At 42.5% G+C, this 19,226-nt stretch overlaps 1 protein-coding gene across 1 annotated transcript; it reads right to left on the bottom strand.

The window, feature by feature from the left end:
* Nucleotides 1–8,713: 8,713 nt before the first annotated feature.
* On the bottom strand, nt 8,714–18,385 carry LOC134401701 (fatty acid-binding protein 5-like). Its single transcript, XM_063130887.1, has 4 exons — nt 18,246–18,385; nt 14,656–14,828; nt 9,114–9,215; nt 8,714–8,967 (listed from the first exon to the last, which is right to left on the bottom strand). Exons 1-4 carry the CDS (start codon nt 18,325–18,327, stop codon nt 8,917–8,919), a joined length of 408 nt encoding a protein of 135 aa, XP_062986957.1. The 5' UTR covers nt 18,328–18,385; the 3' UTR covers nt 8,714–8,916.
* Nucleotides 18,386–19,226: the final 841 nt, after the last annotated feature.

Here is a 19,226-nt window from a genome sequence, read left to right as displayed (position 1 = left end):
GTGTATTCTAAGTAAGACATACGGTGGAGTTTACTCTTTATTTCTATTTGGCAAAACTGGGATTATGATTCTACTGCTTTACCACTTCTGTAGGCTTAATAACACATTCTAGGATGCCACTCCCATAAGCTTTAGGCAACTCCTGCCCTCTCCTGTCTTATTTCATCATGGCATCAAAGGTTGACATGGTTGGGCACCTGCCAAGGTCCCATTGATGAGAGATCCCTGGAGTTGTTCCTCCTCTTCTTCACTGCCATGTCATTGCTTGCTCGCCTGCATCTCACTCTAGCCCAGACCACAGTGGTGCTGTGAAGGAGGAGCAGGAAATGCCGCTGCCAACCTGCTCATTGGCTCTCTGCCTGTTAAGCAAGCAGGTGGCAACAGTGATGATGAGGAAGAAGAAGAGTAGCAGCAAATGCCCATGCTGGTAAGAAAGGAGACTCACTGAGTGAGATGGCCCATTGAGGGGGGTCTTGTCCAAGGGCCCTCCAAAACCAGGAGACAGAACTGCTGCCAAGACTTTATTGTTGATATCTCAAATAAGATAAGAGGCTGCCTAGGTTTGGGCAAAGTCAGGGCTGCACCCAACAGGCCTTTAGTTCTTTCTAGGATCTTGGTCCATATAGCTCAGTATTATCCACACCACTGGTGGCTCCGATATCAATGGGATGGTGAATCTTCTCCAGGTTTCAGTCAGAACCACCTTGGATAGCATCTTTAGAGTTCTGGCTGGTTCTGATTGTAACCCAGAGCAGATTCACCATCCCATTGACATTGGAGCTACCAACCTCCAGTGGTCCTCACCAGCGTTCCCCAACCTGGTGCTCTCCAAATGCTTTGGACTTCAGCTCCCATCAGCCCCAGCAGGGCACACTAGCATGCCCTCAGGAAAAGGACTTCATTGAAATACTACAATACTTTGTGTAGATATTACAGGATAAGGACTATGCTGCTTACATCAAATTTCCCCCCTGAAACCAGTGCAAAAATATCTTTGCTCCATACTTGCCCTATCACATGGTGGGCAGGCTAGTCTCTCACTGAGCTCCTTGAGATGGGGGAGATCATGTTCCTTTACTGTGGCTCTGCTTCCTGCTCCTCTTCCACTTCTGCAATGAGATGTCCTTACATGAGGAAGGGAGCAGCAACCATGTGGCTTGAACAGCCTCAATGCAGTTGAATGAGACAGCGCCCTCTACTGGGCATTTTAATTCACAATTTGGCCTGTACACAGCAGGAAAACCCGACAAATACTGATATATCCTGGAAGAGTTGGATTTTCTGAGCTTTTATTTTTAGTGATAAAACCGGAAAATGGAGTGAAAGGTGCACAGGAGGCTGATGGCATCATCAGAATGACCCATGAACAACTGTGAGTGGCCAGTAATAAGGGTGCTATAAAACGCTCATTTAAAGATGCTGATTGTTATCCTCACTTCCTTAAGAACATCAGAAGTGCCCTGATGCTGGGTCAGACCAAGGGTCCATCTAGTCCAGCACTCTGTTCACACAGTGGCCAAGCAGCCATCGGCCAGGGATGAACAAGCAGGACATGATGCAACAGCACCCTCCCACCCATGTTCCCCAGCAACTGGTGCACATAGGCTTACTGCCTCAAATACTAGAGATATACTTTGCTTTATCATTCTTTTTCTATCAGCTTCTGAGAAACAGAAAGACATTCAGCATGTTCATATTTCTTTACGAGAGGACATGCTGCCATTGAGGAATATGTATCTCAGAGCACTTAAACGGGGCAGAGGTGCTTCTGATTGTACAGGCTCTTCTCATAGAAACTCAAATCCTGGACAATGTGACATACCTGGTTTATGAGTATGGGTGTGTGCATGTTCCTGAAGTGGGGAGGAGAGAGATTTCCGTGAGAACTTTGTGCACTGTGGGAAAATATAATTGCATCTCTTTCCTAATGATTTTTCTTTTCAATGATGGTTTAGGAAGATAGTTAAGAAGAAAAGACATCAGAATATCCTCTAGCGAAAGCACATGGTTAAACGTGCCCCGAAAGCCTCGAGCAAGATTTTTGTTGGCACTGAACACCCTGACGGTTTAGAATGTTTCACATCGGACTGAAAAGCGCTGGAAGGGAAAGATGGTTAGATATAAATGTGGAAGAAACATTGTGTAGGTTTAATCTACAAGCTGTACCAGACCCCAAATTTGCAGCTCAACTCATTTCAAAAGGGGCAGGAGCTCTATCCCTTTTAAGCTCTTTTGATCAAATGATTAGTTATGTTCAGTGTGTTACAGTATTCAGTGTGTCATCTTTAAACACAATTGCCATGGTGGAGGATCCTAATCCAGATTTAGGCTATGGCATGCAAGTAGCAAGGGAAGTCTTGCTAACCTACCCACCCCTTGCTGAGTTCTGACAAAAAAAAAACACCTCCCCCCGTGGCTGCACCTGATAATATTTTTTGACTTGTAGAGGGATTTTTAAAGGCCAGTGACAGACCGTGGGTGGGCTCCCACAACATGCTAACCCACATTCAGTGGTGGAGTGTGCATTGTTGTTGAGCCATGTTGTCTGAGTGCAGTGTGTTTTCTGCAGGGTGGCTTGTTAAGCATGCAGTGAGCCTTAAGAACCATGAACAACTCAACAGCAAACCATGGGTTTCAAGATGGCTTGTTCAAGAAAAATAAGCCCCACTGCATGGTTAACAAGCCACCCTGTGGATTAAGACAACATGATAACCTGTGATTCAGACAACACAATAACCCATGGTAGAACAACCCATCTTTCAGCAACAACCCACACTCAACACTGAGTGTGGATTAGTGTGTTGTATGAACCCATTCAATGTTACTTTTCCCTTTCAAGAGAGTAGTAAGTAGTTTGAAAGAAGGCTTTCTGTGTCTTATATTTCTAGATGTACTTCACACTTGCCTCCTGTAAAGTTTTTTAAATATTATTTCCAGAACCTGAAAAAATATTTGTCAGATCTTTTAAGAGCAATCATGGTATGGAAGATTATTTGATAAGCTTTTTTTTTCTTCTGAAGAAATGTTTACATCCTTCAACCAACACAGTTAAATGTACATAAACCAATCAAAATCCATGGACTCAAACATATTGGACTCAAACTCTGTGTTCCGTTGTGGTCCTTACATTTCAGAAAGTGACCAACGGTGCTTATGAAGTTTGCTTCCTCCAGAGGAGCCATGAATTTCACCTTTGTGTCTCTGAGAAGGATGTGATTCCTGATCTCCTTTACTGATTTTGTCTGTTGTACAAAAAGGTCAGAAGGGCTGTTTACCCATCATTCTGTCTAGATTTAAAAACAAACATCATCTCCTCAAAAGTCCTCACACCCATGTGGTAGTAGAGTGAGACGCATTACACTGATAGGTGCTCCAAACACACTGGCTACCGCTATGACTAGAACAAAGATACTCAATATGAAAAGCAGTGTTATTCATTTCAGGTGATGTATTATTTTGTATGCATTCCTGTGTGACATTCTATATCGGCTAATATCTTGTATATTCATTTTATTTTACATCCACTTTCTGACCTACAAGGGGTGGGTGGGTGAGTGAGTGAGTGAGTGAGTGTGTGCATGTTACCTCAGGGATTGTTGAAAGATATTGATTTCCCACCTGCAATTTAAACTGATACAGTCTAGGAAAAACTGTACCCATATTTTCCCCCCTGCATATTTGAATCAGCTGTTAGAGAGGAGCTAAATATGAGTAAAGAACTAGTTTGGACTCTTGCACTATTTCAATCAAATGAATGTTACAGGTGTTTATATTCCCAGATTGTTTCTGTCCATTTCAAAAATTGCAGCTACTTGTTCTGTACAAAGCAGAGTCAAGAACAACTCTAGGATATCCCAACATGGATCTTACACCAAATGAAGTTCTGCTGAAGGAAACACCATTGTTCTTTGAAAAGTGGGTGAACAATAGAGAAGGACACACCCTCCTGAATACTTCCTAGAAAAAGAGGTTCAGTTATATGCATGTGATTATGCCCTCACATGCATAATCTCAATGGTATGTGTGCATACATCAAAGGGTTACAGCTTTGGGGTATGCACAGGAAGAATTCTATCACTCAGAACATATTTTATTTTTAAGAATTGTCTCTGAAGTTGCTGGAGCATAACAAACACCATCCTTCTGTATCCTCACTTGATCACATCAGAACCATGCATCACATCAAAGACATAGGCAAAAACAGATAGTAGTGATAGTCCATTAGAACAAAATTCATAGAGCTATGAATTACTTCCTTATATTAGGACAAACCACTGTTTGCAATAGATTTTGTGAGTCTTTGAGTTATTATTCAATAATACTAATAAGAATAATTGTATTGATGATCCATGATAGGCCTATATATCTTCTCAATTCATCTTAATAACAATCAAAACTTCAAAGGTTACATAAGAAAGCTGTGAAGAAAAGTTCAATGATGGCAAAGAAGCAACAACACTGGTTTGGAACCAGACTTAAGTCATTCTTAGAGTAGATCTAATCACTAAATCATGGGTAAGTCCTATTGATTCCAATGGCTTCAAATATGGCTAAGTCTGGATCCAAACCAATCTTAAACATTTGCAATAGAATGCTACATATGTCTACACAGAGGTAAGCACTGGGACTTATGCACAGGTAAGTTTGTATAGGGTTGCACCTAAGAATACAGTACAACCTGCCTGGAGATAGATGTATCACTACAGAGGAAAACATAATTTCCCCCCACACCAAGGTTCATTTCTGTAGCATAAAGATAGAACATACGGCAAAGCAATGCACAATTTATTGGATACATACCAATAGGTTCAGATACACAATTAAAAGACGTAAAAAAATGAAACAAAATGTGGACTTGTGCCATTTGGGAAAGCTATCCATGGTAATGGAATCCTTGGGAGCAGAAGCAGGATTGAAAGACACATCCACATAACATAAGCTATCAAGATAAACCACACAGAGAGAAATAATAATAATAATAATAATAATAATAATAATAATAATAGGTAAGACCCATTACAACCTGTTGAACTGGTATGGTTTGTCTTTGAAAAGTATGATTTTATTTATTTAAAACATTTGTATCCACCCTATATCATTAAGATCTCAGGGTGGCATAACAATTCATCTTACTCCCTGAGAAGTGTATTTATGGTTGCAGCCCAAATCTCTCTCCCCTAAATTGATGGAGCACACGTCACATTTAACATTGGCTCGATTGTGCCCGTTTAGTCCAAATTGTCCTCTCAAGTGCATCTGAAGCTTTGAAATGCACAAAGTCTCCATTAATTTCAGAACAGTGGAGCAGTCATGAGACACCCAATTCTAAACCAAGTCCTTAAAAAAAATGTTGACAGGCCTGAAATGGAACTCCATCTAGACCAATCCCATGTGAAAAGAAACCAAGACAACAGCTGTGTAAGGGGGGGGGGGATGAGGCTCTTTCTTTTATTCCCTACAGGTTTCAAGAATAACTATTTCTCAAGAGATAAAACTTTACAAATAAATCAAAGCAGTTGGAATCCATTGATCTAAGTATAAACCAAACGATCTGCTTCTGTCATCTGCCCTGATTGGCCTTAGAGGTGAAAAGACTCCAACTGATGTGGTTAAAACATTCTTACAAATTAAATTTTCTGGTTGTTTGAAGGCCCACGTCTCTTCTCTCTCTGGGCTTCTTTAGATTGAGGGGAAATCACATTTCCTTACCAGGACTTTGCTTCCTGCTTCTCTTGTGGAATTGTAATTGGGCTTCACTAAATGGTCAGAGAGGGGCAACCACATGGTCTGTAACTGAAAACTTCCCCTCCTCTCCATTCTCATAGCATTGAATGGGACAGCGCCTTCTAGTGGGTGCTTTGCAGCACAACTTCCTCTATACATGCTAAGAAATCCTGAGATAATTCAGCAGAATTGGGATATTACAGGGTTCTTGTTTTTAATGGAATTAGCAGGGAAGGTGCAGGAAACATGCAGGAGGTTGACGACATCATCAAAAGGATCCACGAACTTCTGTGAGTGGCCAGTCACAAGCATGCCTTATTTTGCTCGTGTGAAGAAGCCCTATCTCTGTCATACACACACACACACACACACACGAGAACAGATTGCCTGTGGTTCTATCCCATAAAGCTGTGGTGTGTATCAGGGACATTGCTAGGCATTTGAAAAAAGTGGACTCCAGGCAGCCCCTCAGAAAACAAATTTGCATTTATATCTATATATGCAAATTTAGAATTAATTACCATAATGTATAGAAAATTGCCTGAAAGCAAAGCCAAATCACCTCAAATAAAATAAATTCTTCAACTAATTTGCAGCCTGCCCCAGACCATCCCAAATCAATAGTTCCCCTACAATTACAATTAACTTGCAGCGGTGTGAAAAAATGAAGAAAAAAGGATGATTTTCCCCCCACGAGCGATTCACACAGACACACATGCAAACTGGCAACTTCTGCACCAAAATGGAGATTCCAAAATTTTACAGAGTGCTAATCCAAATGCACTCTATGTTGGGTTGGGGGTGTTGGTGCAGCATGAGAGGAGAGTTAACACTTCCCTCTCCTGCTGCAATCTCCCTCAGAATTCACTTTAAAACTTTGAAGTACTAATTTAAATCAAACATAGCCACATTAGGAAGTGTGGTTTATAGAAAGTGGCTGGCCACACTTCCCGGGCCTTGTCTTGATGAAGGCTTTGCCCCGGGGTGGATTCGGAGTGGTGCCAGTTCATCTACATGACACAGCTGCCATTGCAAAGCCATCTGGAGGCAAACCCCAGAAACTCCGCTTAAAAAGTTGGGCACTTACCCCAACTTTTTTGGTTGCGGAGCTGATGGCACCCCCTGATTGGCCGCTATGGGCTGGGCTGGACAGGGAAGGGGGCTGACTAGGAGCTCCAAGTTGGGCTGCACCGTAAATAAAAACCAAAAAACGGGTGGGTGGAGAGGAACGGGGCAGTTGGGAGGCCTCCACCACTGCCCAGCAGAGGTCCAGGGAGGGGGGAGGAACAGGACAGCCAGCTCTCCTCCCTCTGACTGCCCTGTTCCTCTCCCCCCCTCATTGTTGTTATTGTTGTTGTTATTATTATTATTATTTAATCTGTAGATGTGAAAGTTCGCATTTACAGATTTAAAAAAAACAGTTGGGAGATGAATGGGGCAACTGGGAAGCCACCGCCGCTGCTGGGCCGAGCACAGGGGAGGGGAGAGGAAAGGGGCAGCCACCTCTCCTCCCTCTGACCTTGCTCTGGGTGCCCCGTTCCTCACCTCCCCCTCATTTTTCAATTTTTTTAATCTGTAGATGCGAAGGTTCACATCTACAGATTTTTTTTAAAAAAAAAGTGGAGGGGAGAGGAATGGGGCAGCCACCTCTCCTCCCTCTGACCTTGCTCTGGGTGCCCCGTTCCTCACCTCCCCCCCATTTTTCAATTTTTTTAATCTGTAGATGCGAAGGTTCACATCTACAGATTTTTTTTAAAAAAAAAGTGGAGGGGAGAGGAATGGGGCAGCCAGAGAAAGCTGCCCCATTCCTTCCCCCTCCTTGGTGTTTGGTGTGGTGGCAGTGGCAGTGGCAACTGCAACTCCGCATTGGCGCTCCTTCCTGTGCAGATGCTAGGGAGGAGGGCCAATTTGGGAGACCGAGGCCTCGTGGCAGAGACCTGCCGCCATCAAGACAGGGGCCTGGAGTAATTTGTGAGACATCACATGGGCTTGGGAGTGATGCAACACATTCTAAGTAGTGTGCAGGGGAAGGGAAGCAGGAAAGAAATTTCCACACCACTCACAGCAGTGTGTTTTAAAGTGTGGGTGTTGCTAGGCCCTTAAAAGGTTCAAGGCCCAGGACTACAAGACACAAATCTGCGTAAAAAAAATGTGTATGTTGATTTATCTTTATATATGCAAAAGTGGGGTTTATTTAAATTTCACAGCAGGCAGAGCCAACTAATTCTTTTATCATTCAAATCACCTCAAATAAAGTCAATTCTTCATTTAATTTGCACCTTGCCAGAGATCGTCCCAAACCGATGAAATATGTTTTGTTTTCCCTAAGCTTAACTGCTATGCTAGGGGTGGGGTGGGCAGCCACAGGGCTCTGGACACCCAGGACTCCGGGAAATAGATTCAGGGCCGTAGGAAATGAAATCAGGACTGGGCCCACATCTAGAACAGGAATTTTTAGCACCTGTTTTAAAATTCTTAAAAAGAGCAAAAGAAAAGAAAAGAAACATCTGGTACAGTTAAGGTAAGTAGCAGCCTCATGTGGGTGCAATATTTGGGGAGAATTTAAAGGAGGGTTTCAGCCCAGCACTAGTACATTATACCCATAGTACAGAAATATAAATCTTTATATTAACTTGCATCTAATAAAACCTTCTAAAGTCTAGAAGATTTTGTTCTACTTGCCCACTACATCAATCCCAGATGAGCAACTGGTTGAAAAAGCTATTTACTCAAAACACTGCAAGTCTAAGCCAGTCACGAGGGAGTGCCGTTGAACTCAGCAAGATTTCCTTCTGTGAAAACATGCTTAGGAGCACATGGTATATGAGCCAAGCAGGTTTTCAATAACAGATCTTAATAGCAACTAAATCATTTCTCTCCCACCCACCCCCACTAATTAACTTCTCTAACTGGAGTTTTCTAGAACTTTTCTGAGAGGTGGGGAAAATACTCTTAAAAATTACAACACAGTTACAAGAGCTCTACTTGAAAATTTTCAGGTTTAATCATTCTCAGTAGTTACATCAAGGGCTTGAAATTTAATTGTATACTGTACGGATTCCTCCAAGGTGCTTTTAAAAAAAGACTAAAATGGAAGAGAAGAGATAAGAACTATGAAACAGAGATTAAGATTAGTTCCTGGAACTGAACTGTCTGTCACTAATTGTCAATCCAAACTGGAAGTCAGTGTCTTCATGCTTTCTGGTAGACTCTGGTACACTTGACATCACCCATGACACATTCCTGGAAGACAAAGAAGGTTCATTCATAAATGTCTCCCTCTCTCTCCAGATTGCTGGGGAACAGGGCAATGCAGATGGATACTTATTATCACATTCCAGCAATTGTGTACAAATCTGACATGATAAACAGGAGAAAATTCCACTTACCACGATCATTTCCCCATCGACTATCTTTCTTCTTATTGTGGTCTCTTTGCCGTCCCACGCCTGGTGCTGGGTCAATACATTATCATCTAAGGTGATAAGGGTCTGTAAAATAACACAGAATTTTGCTCCTTAGCTAGCTCCTTAATGAGCTGATTTCAAACTTGCCCTGTCTCAAGGCCAAAGAGGGTGATATGATAGCTCCCAAGCTTCTTGTCTTGCAGTGTAGACCAAGATAAATAAACTGATTGTTCAGGTGAATGCTACCAGGGTAGAGCCTGCTCCAACCCTTCGTTTATTCAATGTTATACAAAATGAATAAAGATAACTATTTCATACACACGCACACACACACACACACACCACCTCCAAGTGGTAACTTATTGCAGTGGACATACAACTAAATAGGCCATCTGGTCATGTAGAACATTTGTGGAGGGGAAAGTTAGAATTTCCTGCTTTCCCCGATTTGTAATTGGGTGTGGAAAAAGTCCCTTTCAGGAAAACAAAAGAAACAGGATTGAAATAAAAATATACACAGGCCAAATTAAACATGTCTGACAAGCCTAGTTCTTTCCCACTTCACATGTCTATTTATTGTTGTTGTTATTATTATGGCCTACCTCCAGTTCCTCACCCACCCCAAATTCCTCAGCATAAATTCTCTAGAGAACTGAAGCTCTTCCTTAATCCAAGGAATTCACACCCCATCAGCTGACCAATTCCTTTTTTTCCCCATGAAGACAAGAAGAAAAAGCTATTGGAAATACAGCAATCTGCACAATGCCCGCCCCACCCACCCCCGGCCCATTCCCCAAAACAGAAACACACATGACTACTAATGCAGACGATTGAAATAAGTATAGGGATGTATCCAATGTTAGTCTAATTTAGAGCAGTAGATCCATTGAAATGAATGGGCTACTTGAAGCAGGACTAACATTGGATACAATCCACTGCCTTTAAGATTCAGGATGCTGAAAAGTCAGTGAAAAATAGAAAATGAGACATTTTGAGGCTGACCTAGGGCTCGGCTACACCAAGCAGGATATTCCACTTTGAAAGCAGTATGAAAGTGGTATATAAAAGGCAGGAGCCACACTACTGCTTTATAGCGTTATTGAAGTGCACTGACAACTGTTGGGGCCCACTGACACAGACCATATACCGCTTTCATGCCACTATATCCTGCTTGGTGTGGCTCCTGCCTTTTATTTACCACTTTTATACCACTTTCATAGTGGAATTTCCTGCTTGGTGTAGATGAGCACCTAGGCAGATGTACTTTTTCTTCTGTAAAAGCCTGTACTGGCCTTTTTCAGAAGCTTCATCTTGGCTTGAGTATAGAGGTGGGGAACCTCAGGCCCAGGGGCCAAATCCAGCCTTCCCTGGGTCCCCAGATCAGTAGACCCACTCCCTTCCCTTTGACCACCAATCAATTGGTGGTTTCTAACAGGCTGAAATGCCTCTCCTAAGGCTTAGCTATTGGCAGTAAGAACTTTAAGCTACTATACGCTGGCACTTTTTGTAGCTTCGATCCTGTCCCCTCTGCTGTCATCTCCACCAACCACTGGAATGCGCCCCCTGAGAGCTTCTCCAACATGAAATTTGGCCTCAGGCTCAAAGAAGTATTCCACCCCCTCAGGCCGAGTATGATCAGGACTAGCTGAAGGCATGTTTCCACTCAAACTATGGCATTCCAATGATGCCCAGGCACATGGGTTAGTGATTAAGTGCTTGCACAACTTTCCAGTTAACAGTACCCATGAATTAGACTAGTCCATGTCTCCCACTTTGCCACCCTTAATGATACCAGAATCTGCCACTTTTCATGATTTGCCTTTCCTTTGAACGTTATCGTATTTCATTTCTCAGCATTCCATGGTTCCAACTGATCTCTCTCTCTCTCTCTCTCTCTCTCTCTCTCTCTCTCTCTCTCTTTGTTTTATGTTTTAGAAGAGTGTGTGGTAAAGAGTGCAATGCATCTCTAGACTGCATCTTTCGGGAATAACTTAAAACTAGTACTTCCATAAGGGCGGAACCAGTTCAGGAACTACTATAACCGGAGGGTGAGGGAAGGGTCCTGGCAAATGGCCAGTATTCTTCCATGTATTGGATTTTGCTCCTAATGTTGTAATCTGGGGCGGGGGTGGTGATGTTCATATCCACCAGACCATTCAAGAGCTGATAAATCACGCAGCTTGACATCTGAGGCATGAAAGGGCTGCAGGATCAGGTTTTGCCCGTCTAGTGAAGAAACCGTTGAAAGAGAGCATCAATTTGGCAAGCGCCCTTTGCCATGGAAGTGAGAACTCCTGGGCATTAACCACAGACTTGGCACATCCATGGAAGATACATTGAATCAGTCAGGCATGGCCTGCTGCAACTTGGCTGATTTGAGAAAAGTAGGTGTAGATATGAATCAGAGGCCACAGTTCACTGCACAGTAGAAGAACATGTTCTTTTGTTGCTCAAGTATATGAAACTGAACCAGCACACCATGGACTCATACTCTTCTCACAGTAAATTTGAAGGGGTTATTTAACAACACAAACATACATTTGCACTGAGAACAGTAGCAAAATGCCAGTAAAAGAATCCACAAACAACAGCTTGCTCATCATTTCATAATGTTTTAAGTTAGTATTACAGTACGTACGTTGAGAACTGTGTTAGCCTTACGAAGGCTAACCTAGTGTAACCCAGTGTTGTTTGCTTGAATATGAAACTGAAGGGTAAACATGGTCGGGCACTTGTCCAGGGCCCACACCTTAGCAGGGGCCCACTGACAAGAGCCCCCTGGACTTGCTCATCTCTTCACCATGGCAACCTGCTTGTTCAGCTTCCTTTCACTCTGGCCAAACAACAGTGGTGCTGAAATATCTGTCAGGGATGCTTTAGGGTGGATTCCTGCACTGAGCAGGGGGTTGGACTCGATGGCCTTATAGGCCCCTTCCAACTCTAGTATTCTATGATTCCATGAAAAGGAGGAGCAGTAGATGCCACAGCCTCCTTACTCACTAGCTTTCTGTCTGTCAAACAAGGAAGTGGTGGCACTGATGAGAAAGGGTGTGTTGTTTTACCGTAACAGTTTCAGGCTGCTGTGCTATTGTATTTTGCAGAAATAAAGAAATGTTTTTTAAAATAAAAAAATTAACTGCAGGTCAAAGGAGAACATAAGGGGCAGGAGATTTTGCCAGCATAGTAGCACTCCAGGTGAAAAGATACATGAGCTGAAAGAGCGCAACAATGCACAGATGTGAAAGTGCCCAGCACTTAACTCGCTAAGGAAATGGGAGGAGGAAACCACAGATGAAACTGGATAAAAAAGTAGGTGTGATGGAGCCTCCTATGGAAAGGAGGACAGGGCTCCTGTATCTTTAACAGTTGTATATAAAAGGGAATTTCAGCAGGAGTCTTTTGTATGCATGCAGCACCTGGTGAAATTCCCCCTTCATCACAATAGTTAAAGCTGCAGGAGCCCTGCCCCCTATGGTAGAGTGACCAGATACAAAAGAGGAGCCCTGTCCTCCTTTCCATAGGGCCACCCTATGCTCTCCTGATTTTTCTTTCATTTTGGATTTTGTTTCTTTAGCTTGAATTGTCTTTGTGGTGATCTTCGCATCTTCATAATACTTACATGTACTAATTGGGAATGAGAGTTATGAATGATGTTATATCAGTGCTTTGCCAACTACTCTGGTCTGGATATGGGCTCAATTCAAAGTGCTGTTTCTGACCTTTAAAGCCCATCATACTTTAGGACCAATGTATCTGCTCATGTCTACCCATGCCTGCCTGGATATTAAGATCTTCAACCGCTTCCTTTGCCATACGAGGTGTGATAGCTACCAAACTCTGGATGGCACCCAGACTCTGGAATGATGTTTCCAGAAAGGCTCACCTGGCACCTGTGTTGATATTATTTTGGTGCCAAATACCTTTTTATTTTCACAGTCTTGTTAGCCTTAATTGTTTAAGGCTGCAATCCCATACCCACATACCTAGGAGTAAGCCTCATTAAACTCAGTGGGACTTATTTCTAGGCAGGCATATATAGGATTGTGAAGAAAAAAAGAGACGAGCTCTGGTGCTGTGTATGAATGAGCAATGAACGTTTATTTTACCTCTTTTTTCTCCACTTTCCATTGGTGTTACTCCCCCTTACCCAGCAATATATAGGATTGTGCCATTAGGCTGGTTAGTGTTTTGCACTGCTCATTGTGAATTTCTGCTTTTGGGGCTGTATATTTGAATTATGCTATGTTACCTTGAAATTAGCTGCCCTAAGAATATATGTGAGGGGTGGGATAAAAATGCCTGCAACAGAAAAAATAAATACAAAGAGGATAGCAGGAATGGGGGGGAAATGGGTTAGATTCAGACTTAGGCCTTAGCTAGACTTTTTGTTTTTAACGGTTTTTAATACTTTATGTGTGTATGTTCTGTGTTTTAGAATTTTAAATTTTGTATACTCGTTTTTAATCTTAATTTTAGAATTTCTGTAAATTCTAAGAGAGAGCCCTGGCTATGGGAGCGGTATATAAGTGCAATAAATAAATAAATAAATAAATAAAAAAGACCTATTCAAGACAAATGCAGGGGTCGTCCCTGCCTGCTCCCGGGATCCCCTGTGTGTCATTTGGATGCACGGGGATGAACCCGGGACAATCCCGGGATATAGTCCTGGTCTAGCCATGGCCTAAGTCATACCTAGAGTAGACCCACTGAAATAAATTGAAATTAATCATGATTAACATTAAGTCCCATTGATTGTGTATAATTAAGTCTGGACTGAACCAATATCTGACAAACCGAAAATAAAGCTGTGCTGATTCATAAGTTTATTTGAGTGTAAAGTAGTCTTCCACAACTTGATGCCCTCCAGATGTTTTGAATTTCAACTTCCATTAGTCCCCACCAGTATTGCCAATGGTCAGGAATGTTGGGAATTGTAGTCTAAAACCTTTTGGAAGGGCCAGTTTGGGGGGTGGGCTGGTATAGACAGTGGAAGGATGACAACTGGTGGCCTTCACAGTGTCAGTATAGACTCTCTGAAGAAAAGAGTAAATCTTTAATAAGGGACTGACTCATTCATGTAACAAAACTCAGAACATTTGTACACGAGGCACGTATTGTGTGCCCAAGATTCCTTACTCACGTTTATTTACAGATTCTTTAGACTATCTCATGATCCTCCAATTTCACTTCTGTTTTTATTAGCACTTTCCCTGTTGTTGTTGTTGTTTAAAAAAAAAAGCAAGGAGGGAGAGTATTATTTCTGAAAGCGAAAGAACAGATATTTTCCTGATATTCTGTGATATTCTGCTGTAACACAGCACCACCTAGAGGTTATGTAAATAAATAAATAAAATATGTCATGGAAAAACAAAAAAAAGAAAAAAGAAAAATCTCTTTGCGTAGAGCTCGGATCTCAATTCTGTGACAAAAATAAAAGCAGATGAATCAGATTAACAGCTCTCAGAAGTAAAGCTCTAGTGAGGAACGGCATCTGCTTTTCACTGTGTGGATAACTTTCATTTACCTGAGTTTTCCGGCCATCTAGCGTCTCTTCAGTAAATTTCTCTCCTAATTTGAAGCTGAATTCATGCGTTTTGAACGTGCTTTCTGTTCTCACATGGTATGTATCTCCTTCTTTCTTGATGACAACATCTGGCTTGGCTAAGGCTCCCATCTTCCTCATAGGAAGTCCCACGCCTGCCAAAGGGAAAAATGTTTGATAGGTTCAGGCAAGCACAGTCACGATGCAGGCATAAGAAAAAAGATGAGCTAACTTTTTCATTAGGAATCGTGGGGAGGAAGGAGAATTCCAATGGATCAGTGGCGGTATTGCAATACCTCAGGTAATAGATGCTCATCAAAGCTATCTCAGTTTCATTCTGCCCTGCAGGACCAACAGGTCTTTTGTAATCATATTACAAAATAAGCTCTGCCCCAGATGCAATTTGTATTATATTCTATTGACCTTCAGAAAGTGAAATTAATCCATATGGGCAAAATGTTTGTACCCACTCTTCTGTAGTAAAATTAGAAAGAAATAATGGCACATCAAAACACGGTTTTCTCAATACAGTCTACCAAGAGCACTTTCTGAAGTAAGTTTTTTTTAAAATTAAATACAGATTTAATAGTGTGATCCCTGTAGCCTCATTCTGCTGAAATCAACAGGAATGAGTTTTTTATATATATATAAGAAAGCTAAAAACAGGAGTTTGTAAGATATATGACTCTTGAGCAGAAACATATATTAATTTAATGTACTTTGAACACTTAATTGCAGTGCTCCAATTTCTATTCTCTTGAAACAGACTTGGGCCAGAACTACGCCTTGTGTCCAAGCATTACAAATGTGGAATAAAAAGCCAGAAATAACACTATGAAAGTGGTAAATGGAATGTCGATTGTGTCCCAACAGTTATCAGTGCACTTCCATACCACTATAAAGCTGTAGTGTAGAGCTTGCCCTGGATGTTATCTAGCTTTCCTGATGTGGCACTGGGATTCTCAAACTTTATCACAATTCTACTGAAAGGAAAGGAAAGCCTTGCATATAAACAAGCTTATGCATCACTTGATGGGTGCAACCTCAAGTGATGACTTGTATCATAGAAAATGCATCACAAATAGGTTTCACAGCAAGTCAAAGCACAGTGGTTTTCAACAGTCGCAATCCCCAAGAGTTGATCAAGCAAGCAACGCCAGGCTTATACATGCATGTACAATTATCCCAGCCTCCACAAGTACATCTAAGGGGGCATCATCAACCTTCTGGCTTGACATTGAAGTGCTACAAACGTTTGGACGGTTCTCTTCCCACCCCTGCCCAAGACGATACAATCTGGTGCACATGGCAACTCTATGCTAATCCTAGTCTGTAGTACATAGCTTCATTATGGTCTCCATTTGTTAGGCACAGGAACCAAGTGAACCCCTCATCTCAAAATGTGTAAACTGTGGAACTAATTCAGGCTGGTACAGTTTGTGACTTCACAAGCCAAATGCAGCACATCAGTGCTCAAAAATTTTCTCAGCACACACACCTTTTGTAGCCACAGGCAGGAATCCCAACTATACATCCATTTTCCTGAGATCGCACCTGCGTGTGAACAAGACTACATCTTGAGCATTTCCATTTTCATCATCACAAAGCAGGTTTCTAGTCCTTAAGGAAGCATATATAGGGACGGGATACCACACAGGTTAGGAAAGTGACCCTTCAGTATTGGATGTAACTCTTTGCTCCTGCCCAAGAAGAGCAAAAGTAGAATCAATTTTGTGTGTGTAAGTATATGACATTTTATTTGCTTCATTTATGATGGGCCACAGAATTCAGTCTGTTCTTCAACTATTGGCTACTGGCTCTGAATATATCATGGACCCTATTCAAGATCCATCACTGAACTCTGACTACATTTTAGTGAAATTAATCCACAAGGATAGAAAGAAGAAAGATTCTAACAAAACATCCGGATGTTAATTCAGGAAACTGTTATTCTTTCCAGTTTCAGCCTCAGCTGAAGTTATTACTCTCTAAAGACACCATAACATAACAGATCTATCAACGAAGTGCAAAATTATTCATCCCTAATCCAGTGAGCATAACATTCAATTTCTTTGGGGGGGGGGAATAACAAAGATGATTTCACTCAGCTAAATTTTGTCCTCAAGTTTATGGCTACAGGAACTTTGCTCATCTTGACATTTTTCCAATCATGCAGTGATACACAAAGCCAAATGTTTAGATAGATATTCTGTTAAAATTAGCAAACCCAGAAAAAAAAACCTGCATGTGCCTGTCTGTATTCAAGAAATAGTGCTGTGCATGCTCCAAAATGACTGAATTTGGAAAGTGGCAATTGAACAGATAAATTAGTGTAGCATGTTACGGCAGCCGTCTTCAAGCTAGTGTCCTCCAGATGTTGTACTCCAGATGCCAACATCCCTAACCTTTGGCTATAGTAGCTGGAGCTTGTGTGAGCTGTAGTACAAGACACCTTGATTGCACAAGATTGAGGAAGGCTGTATTGCAACTTTCAAAGTTTTTTACCAACTGCTCTCTTTCCTGAATCAGGGGAAATCTCAGAGGAAAAGCAATCCTGTGCGTATAAGATCTCCCTTTCTCACCCAATTCCTCTCTCTGCCCAAGCCCTGCACATTTCCCCTCCCCCTCTCTCTCTCACACACAGGCTTTTCACGTGCCTTTCATGCAGATGGTTCTTCTTCTTTTCACCCAGCAACTCAAAAATCATGTTTGAAACAATATTCATTTGTCTCTGGGTGTGCAATACTAAGAGCACGTCCGAGAACGCCTCCACAGACCTTGGACAGAGCCCTCAGTCTCTTCAGAGCTGAGAAAATGAGACACAAAGCTCCTAATCCTAGATCCCCACATGATCCAGGAAAGAAGGACATGTGCTTCTCAGAGAGGAAAATTCATTAATTCCTATTTCCTCTTCATAATCTTCCACCCCTAATCAAGCCAGAAACACTGTCTGCGCTTGGATTCGAGAAAAAGTGCTGTGTGTGCTCCAAATGATAGAGTTTGGGGGAGTGCATGGTAATTTAACAGGACCCAAAGCATTACATCCACACATGCAGAAACCCTACCACATATACCCATGGTAAAAAGCAGGGAATCTCTTAAATCATAGCAGCAGCAACCATTCCTGGAATCCAAACCATCACTTTCAAGAGACAATGCAACAACGTTAGCAGAATTTGCGGCACAAATTTCAGCTGCAATCCCACACTTACTTTCCCAGGCACAAAGCCAGTGTATTCAGGAGGGCTACACCCACATACATAAACTACAAAATTGCAGCCTGCCTCTTTGGATGCAAATGCACACAGTGGGATACGTGTACGCACTGTGTCCCTGAACAGAAATAAGAAGTTCATTCTTCTTAGGTTCTGTTGGCATCGTTTTGTTTAATGCCCCCCTCTCTGCCAGCCCCACTCTCATTTTTTTAAAAAAACTTCTCCCATGTTTTTACTCAATGAGAATGTGAGATCTAGAGTTCTCTTTTATGTCCTATAATTTCCCCAGCCAATTCCTGATTTATTTATTTTTCCCTTTGGGCCAATATACCTCCAGGTATCCTCTGCCCGCCTTACCCAATGCTTTCATATACTCGTCAAAGCCTTCACTTTTGATCAGGCGCCATCTGCCTATAAAATCTTCTGCGTTAGAAGCCATTGTTTGCTGCGGATTGATGACGGAGTTGTCCCGTTCACAAGCAAAAAAAGAGAGAGAGAGAGAGAAACAGACGCGGTGAAAGCTCGAGGCGGAGGAGGAGGACACGGCGAAGGGGGCGGCCTGGGATGTCTTTATATAGATGTCCTGAGCATGTGCTGCCGCCAGGGACCAATGAGGAAGCGACGACGTCAGGGATGCCGCCGCCGCCCTGTTCCCAGCCGGAGGGACGCTGCCGATGATGGGCTGGAGGCTCAGGCTGCCGTCCCGGCCAAAGCTGGGCTCGCCTCCCCGGGGAACGCGGCGAGGGCGCCCCTTCTGCTCCGCCGCTCCTTCAGCGAGGAGACACGTGGTCGCGGTTGCTGTTGCTGCTGCTGCTGCAGCTCTGGCTCCCACGTAGCAGGCTCCCACGCTGATCCAGCCAGGGCCCCGGAGAGCAACCGCGGGGGATACTTGGCTTGGGTCTCCTTGCCAAAAGAGCGGGTGTTGGTGCTCCAAGAGCGGGCGAAAGAGAGGTCCGTTTCCACCAACACCACCAAAACCACTCATGAAACTCTCCCTCGCCATAGCAGCAGTCCAGAAAAACTAAAAATCGAAAAGCCACAGTGGATGGTGACGATGATGATGATCATCATCATCATCTCTTTTCTCACTCGTGGCGGTTTTTCTAGATGGACGGGTTTTGCCAGGTCTTGCTGTCTTCTACTGATTTAGGAATTTCCTGACAATTGAGCATGTTAAGTATGACTGCTTTATGGAAGTTGCTGTGGATGTATTTATTTATTATTTATTTATTACAGTTATATACTGCCCCATAGCCGAAGCTCTCTGGGCGGTTTACAAAGGTATTTTGGTAAATCCAGTTTCTGAAGGTTTTCTGTATAGTTTTTTGACATGATGCC

Source organism: Elgaria multicarinata, chromosome 7 (genome assembly GCF_023053635.1).
Source record: "Elgaria multicarinata webbii isolate HBS135686 ecotype San Diego chromosome 7, rElgMul1.1.pri, whole genome shotgun sequence".
Taxonomy (NCBI): Eukaryota; Metazoa; Chordata; class Lepidosauria; order Squamata; family Anguidae; genus Elgaria; species Elgaria multicarinata.
Note: the sequence above shows the minus strand (reverse complement) of the source record. Positions and strands in the feature narration are given on the sequence as shown.

Bases quoted from the DNA above. Each gene is read 5' to 3' on its own strand.
- LOC134401701 (XM_063130887.1), bottom strand. From the start codon at position 18,327: ATGGCTTCTAACGCAGAAGATTTTATAGGCAGATGGCGCCTGATCAAA. The intron at 14,829-18,245 runs GTAAGGCGGGCA...TCCCTTTGGCAG, and splicing joins CGAGTATATGAAAGCATTGG to GCGTGGGACTTCCTATGAGG. The intron at 8,968-9,113 runs GTAAGTGGAATT...TTTGTCTTCCAG, and splicing joins TCGATGGGGAAATGATCGTG to GAATGTGTCATGGGTGATGT.